General features: G+C 17.5%; 1 protein-coding gene across 1 annotated transcript; it reads right to left on the bottom strand.

The window, feature by feature from the left end:
* Positions 1 to 717: 717 nt before the first annotated feature.
* Positions 718 to 9,087, bottom strand: PRELSG_0929000 (conserved Plasmodium protein, unknown function; the record flags this gene model as incomplete). Its single annotated transcript, XM_028676731.1, has 1 exon — positions 718 to 9,087. One exon carries the CDS (start codon positions 9,085 to 9,087, stop codon positions 718 to 720), a length of 8,370 nt encoding a protein of 2,789 aa, XP_028533191.1.
* Positions 9,088 to 11,393: the final 2,306 nt, after the last annotated feature.

The raw sequence follows: 11,393 nt of genomic DNA, 5'->3' as shown, positions 1-11,393 counted from the left end.
GTACATAAAATTACATTTTTTTAATTATGCAAGTTTTTAATTAACAAAAATATAGGATTTTATATTAAACAAAAAATTATAATATTAAAATAATATCACAAATAATTTAATTATGGAAATAATATATATTAATATAGATAATTTTATTAAAAATAAAATTTTTGTAGCACATGACAAATATATATATGAATTCTAAACACTTTTATAAAGAGAATAACTCTTCAAAATAGTTTCATAGATATTTCTGCTTATTTAAAGAAAAGGAAAAAATACAAATGAAAAAATAAAATAAATAAATAATTTTAATATTAACTAATAGGAAATTATTACACAATTCTCTATAAGTTTTAATATTCAAAATATTACGAATTACCGAAAAACATTTTTACAAATATTTATTTATATGTGATATGTATAATTAAAAGAATAAAAATCATATTCATAAATATAATCATGTGTTTAAATATGTTATAAAATAATAGCAATAAGCTCATTTTTTTATATTATTCTTTTTATTTTATATATATATTATATATATTTTTATTGTATTTTTTTTTTTTAAATATACTGTTTCATTTGGTTATATATTAAAAACATTCTTTATGATAATTTAGAAAATATACTGCTATATATACTATTATATTTTATAATATTATATATATTTAATACTCATATTTTTAATATATTTTCAATATATGCATTTTTCTGAATATTTTTTTATATATGACTTATATAATCTACTTCGTTAAAATTAGAACTATCTCTAATTTTACTATTATTAAAAGTAACGTTTTTGCTATTTTCGGTGTATGCATTATTTTTTTCATGAATAAAAAAGTTGTCTTCATAGAAAAACTTACAAATGTCATTACTAATACTTTCCTTATATAAAACTGATTTAAGTTTTAATAAATAGTTCATTAAATATTCATACTTATTTTCAATAATTTTGATATATAAATTTTGTTTTTGTAATTTTATACTATATATATTTATGATGTCATAAAAATGATTTAATTTTTTTTTCAAATAAGTAACTTCATTTTTTAATTTGTCAAAATGTACTTCATTAAAAGGATATTCAGTATTTTCTGTTTCCTTCATTTTGTTACTTTTATCTAAGGAATTTTTTTCTTCCAATAAATCTTTAACTTGCGCTTCTAATTTTTCAATTTTTCTAAAATAAATACTGTTTTCTATTTCTACATTTTTTGTATATGTATAAATCAATTTATATATATCGTTTCTTTTTATTTTCATTTTAATTGCATATTTTTCATCATTTAACTCATGAAAATTTTCTAAATAATTGTATATTATTGACTTATCAATATTTAAGTTTATCTGATTATTGTTGAAGTATTTTTGTATTATAAAATTATTTTCGTTACTTTCATAACAATTATAAAAATCTTCACAGTTTCTTTGTTCATTATGCATTCTTCTACTTTCTATATTTGAACTATTACAATAAGAAGTGAAATTATTCTTATTTATATTTTCCTCGTTGTAATTAAAATTTTTTTTGTTATATCCATAAACATTGGTTTTATTCATATTACTATAAATATTACTATTGTAAATATTTTCCATTTCAGATGAACTAAAGTGTTCATATTCTTTGAAATTGTTGATTTCATTTATATTATCATTTAAATTAATATTTTCATAATTTTTAATAATAATATTATTATTTGTAATGGATGATTCATTTAAAGGCAAATGATTTGTGTATAAAACATCACCGTTATTTTCATAATAACTTTTATTAAAATCTTGATTATAATTATTGTTATAGTTTTCATTATAATAACCATTTATATCGTAATTATCATTGTAATTTTCATTGTTTACTTCATTATAATTTGTTTTATAGTTCTCATTACTTATTACATTAAAACTTTCATTGTAGTTTTCACTACGAATCTCCTCATAATTTAAATTATTACTCACATTGTTATCATTCATAATTGAATTTACATTTTTATTATTACTCTCAATATTATTAAAGGCATCTTTTTCTAGTATATTATAACTTTTATTTTCATTTTGATATTTTTTTATTTCATTAGAATACTGTATCCCACTGATATCATAAATATTTTTAAAAGAATTTTCATTTTTATTATAATTGTCTATTTCATATTCTCTATTTCCTTGGAATATATTTTTTTCTTGATCTTCGCTTTTACTTGTTTGGAAAAGTAAGCTTTTATTTTTTTCTACCTCTTCTGATAATTTATCGTCATTTATTTTAATCTCTACATTTTTTTTTGTGAACATACCATGACTAATATTATAATTAAGATCGTTTTGCTCTATATATGTTTTTTCATATAAATCATCATAGAGATCATTTTTACTGTGAATATTTATCTTTTCATTTTGATCATGATATCTTTCTGGTATCATATTTTTAGAATAAATATTTTCATATAAATCAAATAAAAAAGTTAAAAGTTCATACATCTTTTTTTTTTGAACAGATAGAAAAATATTCCCTAATTTTTGATTTTCTAACTTTGATATATTTTTATCTTCTGTATAATTTTGCTCCACTATTTGATTTTCACAAGAATTTCTTTCATTTTTCTCATTGTAATCTCCTTTTTCATATATATTCATATACGTGTTATGTAATTCATCATCAATTATTTTAATATTCATATATACCTCATAAGTATTTTGATCTTTTTTTAATTCACAATTTCCTATGTTTACATCATTTTTTTTATAAGTTGCATTTGTTTTATAATCACAACTTATCTTACTTCTTTCATCTACATGTTGTATTTCATTTTTTTTACCAATTCTTATATCTTTTAAAATATTATTTTTTAAATTTTCAATAAATTCAAAAAAAAAGTTGTCAACATAAAATAAATAGTGTAATATAAAATCAATATATGATTTATTTATTTGAATTTTTAAAATATTATCATAATAAATAAAACTGTTATATGTATTTTCTTGGGTATTATTATCTAAACCACAACCACCAAAAAAATATAAAGAATTGTTAAAATAAAGACAATTATTTCTAAAATTATTATATGGTATTATAATCTTTTTCCATAATTCTGATTCCTCTATACATAAAAAATTGCAATATAAATTTCTTTGTATTTTATTGTTTTTGAAAAATATATCAAATTCTTTTGATGCATATAAATTATTGGCACAAAAATAATCACTAAATAAAAAAGAATTATTAAAACTTGTTTTTGATGCAATTTCTTGAAAAAATGGGTTATAATTATATTTTATTAAAATGCCATTGTTTGGTAAATAACTTTCAAAGGAATTTTTTTCATAAGTTTCTTTCTCATTCATTATTTTTATACATTCACTTTTTTTTGCTTCATCATTTATTTTAGTATCATCTATTATGTAAGTGTTTAATTTAGTTTTGTGATTATTACTATTATCATTATTAGAAATATTTTCTTTGAAGTTTATGTCATTATCAATAGTACTTTTGTCATATTGATCATTACTTAAGTTAAAACTATTTACTAATTGACTTTTATAGTAATTTTTTAAAATTAATAGTTGTAAAAATTTAATATAACTTTTTTTTTTTTTAATTAAATCAATTTTTAAATAAAGTAAATCATCAATGGTAAATATTTGTTTCCATTTGTTTTCTTCAAAATCATATTCAAAGAAATCATTTTTAAGAACACCATAATTCATATACTTTGTATATCCACCATAAATATATAATTTATTTTTTATAAAAAATCCTGAATGTCCATATCTGTTTGAAGGATAATCCTGACTATTACATAAAATTTCATACCATTTTTTTTTTTTTAAATCGAAGAAATAAAAGTCACCTTTTTCTTCTATTAAATTTGTACCACCATGAATAAAAATTTTATTGTTATAAAAAGCACATAAATGGCATGCTCTACTAGTTGGCCATTTTTCAATAAAATTTTTATTATCATTAGGACTTGAACTATTATTTTCATTTCCATTTTTCATTATGTCTTTGTTTTCATTTTCAATTTGATTATTACTATCAATTTGATCTTCGTTTATTTTTTTTAAATTTATTAGGTATTTTAATGAATATGGTGTATTAAAATTGTAATATAAATCATCCTCTTTTTTTTTTTTTTTATTTAGTTTCAAAAGTTTCCATTTTCTCTTTTTTATGTTGCATTTCCAGAATTCATTACAGCAATTCCATTTATCATTTGATAATATTACTCCTCCAAATAAATACAAACAATTATTTATTAAGATAATTGAAAAGTCTTCTCTTGATAGATTTAGTAATCTATTATATGTAATTTTTATTTCTTCCCATTGGAAATTATTCATATCCAATTTATATATAGTATAAAAATCAACTGTTCTTTGTTCTTTACATCCTAAAATATAAAAATATTTTTTTTCCTTATCATATTCATTGTCAATTCCTTCTATTAAATTACTACATAAATTATTATCTTTATTATAATTATGTTGATCTGAAAATAAAAAATATTTATTTTTATGAATTAAGTTTATCAAATTATTATCATATTTATTTTTGTCTTCTCTCTCTTCATCATTATTATATTTATATAAATTGTCATTCGTGTAATTATTAGTTAATTTAAAATCCCATAATGAATTATCACCTACGTCATATAAAAAATAAATTTTTAAATATATTTGAGGTTGTACTCCTTTAGTACGTATTGTTTCGATTTCATTTTTATTTATTTTAAAAATTTTATCTGGAATTATAAAATTATTTTGTTTTGCACCAAAAATATAAATATCATTTTTATAACTAAAAAAAAAAGCCTTTTTAAAATTTATATTCTTGGGATAATTTAATTCCAAATAACTCCATTTGTAATTATTTCTCAAATAACTTATATCTTTAGTTTTTATCTTTTTCTCATCATTTTCTTCATTTTCTATGAAATCAGTATTAATATTAGTATTCATATTTATTTTTTCTACATTTACATTACAATATAATGGATTCATTTCTTTTAATTTATCATACGATGTAGGAAAATCGCCTATGCTGCCTTCTATATTGCATTGGTTTGTTTTTTCAATATAATATGTACTTTCATCATAACAAATATTGATATTATTTAAATTATCATAATAATAATTATACCTATTATTTATTATAGAATTTTTATTAGTATGAATATTTTTATAAAATTTTTTAATATTATTAAAATTCTTATTAGTAGAAAAATTAACTTGTTCATTTTCATTATGCTTTTTGGTAGTACTATATCTATTGTTTTGAATATCATGAATCTCACTATTATTCTCCATTTCTTCTTTATCACTATTATCGTCACTGGAAACATTATTATTATTATTATCAATGTTATTTATATCACTATAGACATTATTGTTAATATTATTATTTTTATTATCACTATTTTTGTAAATATCAATATTATTATTACTACCACCAAAGTTATTCATATCAATATTGCATACATTTTTGCTATTATTTACTTTATTACTACTACAGGTATTATTTATATTTTTATTATCATTATCTACACAATTATTATTGTCATTGTTATAGTTACTATTTTGATTGTTATTATTATTAATATTATAAAAATATTCATTTACTTTTTTCATTTCAACATTTTTATCTACTGAATATTTATTAATATCACATTTAAATTTTATTATATTACCTAAATGATCATTTGGATTTTTATTTAAGGTTTCTTTACTCATTTTTTTAAACTCCATTTCATGATCTTGTAGTGAGTATCCTTCTTTAAAATACAAATCTCTTTCAGAAATATTTTTTTCTGATAACCATTTATATAAACTTTCCATTTTTTCACCACTTACATTTTCATTATTTTTTATATTTCCATTTATATGAATATTAAAATTGCTATTATAAATATTTTCCTTTTTTAACATTTTTTCATTGTTTGTTTTATTATTAATGTTATCAATTAAATTTTTTACTTCATTTATTTGGGATAATTTCTCTTTTTTATCTAAAGGAAAATTTACAAAATTCATTTCATTGAAATCATTAGTTTTATCCTTTTCTTTTTTTAGGAATATTTTTTCTTCACATATATCAAATGATGTATTTGAATCCGTTTTTGTATCATTATTTTTTAAGTCTTTATTCTCATTTTGAGGTTCTACTTCATTAATTATATCATTTTTTAAATTTAAACTAAGTAAATTTTCATTATTAATATCTTTTATTATAAATTCTTTTTTTTCATTAATCTTTATATCTTTCATATTATCATTCCAATTATTTAAAAAGTTATCATTGTTACAGCAATTGGGTAGTTTCATATTTTCATTGTTAGAAAAATTTAAGCAATTTTTTTTTTTATCGTTTTCAGTATTTTTACTAAATGATTCATTTCCATTTACGATTTCTTCAAAGTATGTCTTATTTGTCCTTTCACTGAAAAATTTTAACCATTTTTTGTTATTAAAAATTTCATTTTCTTTTGTGATATTTTTATTCATATTCATGTCACCATTTTCACATTCTAAATCATGATAGAGATTTTTATTGTAAAAATCAATGCAATTATTAGACTTATTATTTATATTCATGCTTAAAATATTTTTAGTATCGCAATATTTTATGTTATTGTTTATTTCATTAGAATTTTTATCGTTTATTTTACTTATTTTATCTATTAAACTGACCTCTTTCATATAGTTATCATTCATATTATTTATAGTATTTCCATTTTCTATACAAGTTATATCATTAATAAAGTTACTATTTACATTATTTATACACCCTATATCATTTACACTATCTAATTCATTTAATGCACTTATTCCATTTAAATTATTTTTTATATTATCTACATTTTTTATATCATTTATATTATTATCATCTTTTATGTAACTAAAATCATTTGTAGGATTAGTTTCGTTTACATTATTTAAATTATTAATATATTTTTTATTGTTTATGCAATTTATTTCCTTATCAATACTATTTTTGCATGCATCTCTTATTATATCTACGTCCTTTACATTATTTTCATTATGAACATTTTGAGTTTCATATATATGATTTATATTATTAATTTCATTTATGTTCTTATCATTATTTATTTCAATCATAATATTATTAAAATTATCATTTTTTATTATATTAGACATACATTTTTTAAAAATATAATTATATTTATCGTTTTCAATATATTTTTTATCTAAGTCATGATGGATACTTTCAAAATCCTTAGAACTTTTTTCTTTATTTGAAAAATAGTCTGATCTATTTGAATTATTATAATCAAAATTATTTATATCATTATTGATATTTTTTACATCATTGTGTTTATTACTATTATTATCAATAATAGGACTATTTATTTTCTTAATGCTTCCAATTTGTGATGCATAAAAATCGTCTTTCGTTGTATCAGTGATATATGTGTTGTAACTGCTGATATTATTACAATTAATACTAATATCACTTTTATCATTAAGGTTAATTTGTTTGTTTTTTAAAGAAGAATATGTTTTTTTCTCTTCTTTTACTATATTACAATTTATATCTTTATCATTATTTATATGATGCACAAAATTATAATCATGGTTCATATATTTATTTAAATCTTTATTATCTTCACTAAGTTTTAATTCAATTTTATTATAAATCTTCTTATTATCAGTACAACAATTGGTACCATTTATATTATTAATATTATTTATAGAAGTCCCATTAGTCATATTAATAAAGTTATTCATATAATTAACGTCAGTTATAGACATAATATAATTATTTATATTGTTAACAATATTCCTTTTTCTTTCATCATTGTATATGTCATAGTTTTCATTATTATTAGGGCTTTTTTCAACGGATGTATTATTATTCTCCCTGCCGCACATAGTATTGAACTTATTTATGCATAAATCATCACTTATTTTATTTAAATACATATCCTTATTGCTTAATATAGTTTGTTTTTTTGTTGAATCATCTTCTGCATTATCATCAATATTAAAAATTGAAAATTCATTATTTTTTGTAATATCTGTTAAATCTTCTATATTTTCATGATAGAAAATATTTGCAAAATTTTTATTTTGATTCATATTATTTTTTTTATTGTTTTCTGAATGAAAATTTAACATGTTTGTAGAATAATTTAAATTATCACTTTGCTTTTTTTCATTCAGTTTATCATAATTATCTTCCTTATTTACATCATCATAGTTCTGTTTTTTATTTTGCATTAAATTAATATTCATGTTTTCATTAGGATTGAGAGAAAAGTCATCTATTTTTTTTTTATCAGATGCTAAGTGTGTATTAAAGAAATAATTCAAAGCATTAATTTTGCTTTTTTCTTCTTCATTATTTTCATTCTTAACAATTTCATTTGTCTTTTTTTTTTTATCAAAGGCCAAATTAATATTTTTATTTGATTGATTATATTCTGAATGTGCCATGTAATCGTTACAATTTTCATTGTTTAAAATATTTAAATAAGAACTACTACTTTTTTTTTTATTTATCATTTCATTTGATTCTTGAGGTTGATTTATAAAATCAGTTGAATAGCATGAACTATTTTTGGAAATTTTACTAAGAGATATTTTATTTTCATTTAAATTATTATTTTTCGATTTTATAGAAGCATCACTTTTTTCTTCCTTATAATTTTCATTAGATAAAAGACTTGATCCTCTTGTAAATTCAGAGTAAAAATTTATACTTTTATCATTTATTAAAGAATCTTCTTTTTCATTAATAAATGTATTATTTGGATTTTCATTTATGTCAGCAAAATTTTTTTCTTGCGTGAATGAAATAACCTCTTCATTTTTATTAAATGAATCCTTTTTTTGATCTACTGTATTTTTTGTATTACTCTGATTGCTGACTTTATTATCATTTATAGTATTACTTAATAAAATATTTTTATATTTTATTTTACAATTTTCTGGAATATTTTTAGATTTATTTTTATTTTTATTATTTGAATAATTTTTATATAAAATATTATTTGAAGTATTTGTATTATTTCTTAAAATATTTATATAACTTAAACTAGCATTTTCATTTTTAGAAAAATTTTCAATGTAACTCATTTTATTAACAGAATTTTTTATATTAAAAAAAATATTATTTTAATTTTTGATTCTATAAAAATTTTTAATTAAAAGTATACATATATATATATATGTATTGTATAATAAAATATATATGCTTTTTTTTTTAACTTTTTTTGTTAATTTTTTTTACTTTTTTTTTTGTCTTTTAATAAAATTTAATGCTATAATGCAATATATGAAGGTATATCAAATGTTTAATATCAAATAATATATATATTTACTTATAATTATATATTTATTACTTTTTTTGTAAATATTTAATTTTTTTTTTTAAATTTACAATACATATACTAATAATGATTTTTAAGTTTAACTTTTATTGTATAAATATGTATCTTTTCTTTTTAACATATAAAATATTTCATTTTATTTTCTAAATTTTCTTAAACAGATGTTTATTTTTACAAAGAATTAGAAATATGAAATTCAGCAAAATAAACTTTAAATTTTGAATTTCAATATCTATATAAATAATTTGCTTCTAATCATTTTTTCTAAGTTTTTCGTAAAAAAAAAGGATATAAAATAATGATAATAAAAAAAAATTTTTATATGAATAATTCTATATACAAAAATTTAACAAAAAATATAGAAAATTAATTGTTCAAACGCAATGTTTAGAATGAAAAATAAATATGTTTTTTTTTCTTCTATTTTTTTTTTTTTTTGTTTGTAAAGATTATTATATAATTCATGAATATTAGTTATTTTAGAAAAAAAAAAAAAAAATAGATATATAAAAATAAAATAACTATTTTGTTAAAAGTCTAGTAGACTTCTGTTTATTTCTGATTAACATTAAATCTATTATGTATTTTTTTCTTTTTTATTATTACACATTTAATAATATAAAGAAAAAAAGCTTTACGTAAATTCAAAATTATGGTTATTTATATCAAACAAATAATAAATTTACATTTCAAATGTTACAAATATAGTTTTATGTATAATATAGGCTTAAATCATTTTACGTAATATGTAAGTTTATATATATATATATAAAAGTACTAATATAAAAAAAAAATATATATATGTATTTCCTAATTTATAAGTTATTATATATAAAGGAATGTATTTTATTTTCTTATATCTCTTTTCTATAATTTTTTTTTATAACATCATTTCATAAAAATGAAAGAATATTCTTATTCATAATGATTTATCATAAAATCAAAATATAATAGATGTGAAGGTAATTTAACAAAAAAAAAAAAAAAAAAAAATAAAAAATAAAAAATAAAAAATAAAAATAAAATAAAAATAAAATAAAATTAAATAAATAATTAAAGTAAAATAAAAAAAAAAAAATAAATAGCTATTAATATTAGAAACGGGTAAAAAAAAAAAATTAAGCGCACCTTAAGATAACTATCAAACTTATGTTAATATGTGCATAGTGTAATTACTAAAAAATGTATAAACTATTATCTATATAATTAAATTTTTTAGAGAAAAAGAGTAAAGAAACGAAATAATATTCTCATTATATAACATGAAAAATTTTCAACATAAATACTCCTCTATACACATGTTTAGATTATAAACTTATCTTTTTTTTTTTTTTTTTCTATATTCTACAAGAATATTTTCAGTGAATTATCAAATAGATAATAATATAAAAATTTCAATTTGTATTTATATTCAAATGAAGTTAGGAGTGCTTTGGTGATGTAATAAACTCCAAAATAAAATTATTTTGGGTAAATTTTATATGGAAATTAAAAAAAAAATTTATGTAAAAAGAAAATGAAAATGTGTAAATATTTTTTTTTCTTTTTATAATAAAAATATTTGTATGTATAATTTTATGTTAAAATATATTCATTTTGACAAATAAATATAACGGGAGAAAAATAAAAAAGAAAGAAAAACAATATATAAGTAACATTAATACTGAACACATAAATAAATAAATATATATATATATATAAAATTATAAATATGTATGGTAATTTAAGAAAAAAATTTTTATAAATGTGTATGCATTTTAAAGTTAATTATAAATTTTTTTTAGAATTTAAATATCTTAAACAACACTAATTTTTTTACATAATGTAATATAGATAATATTTACATAACTTTGATATTGAGAAAAAATAAAAGAAATAAAGTAGATACAAATTAAATAAAAAAAGTTATAAAATAAATTCACTATAAAGGAATTCATTTTTCTATCTTATTTTATATTTTACATTCAGTGTAAACATAGATTTTTATTTTTTTAACATATCTTCGTTATGTTTTTCATTCAAATAATGAAAAAATAATAAATTTTTTTTTCT

This window comes from Plasmodium relictum (genome assembly GCF_900005765.1).
Source record: "Plasmodium relictum strain SGS1 genome assembly, chromosome: 9".
Lineage (NCBI taxonomy): Eukaryota > Apicomplexa > Aconoidasida > Haemosporida > Plasmodiidae > Plasmodium > Plasmodium relictum.
This window is presented reverse-complemented; position numbering and strand designations above follow the sequence as displayed.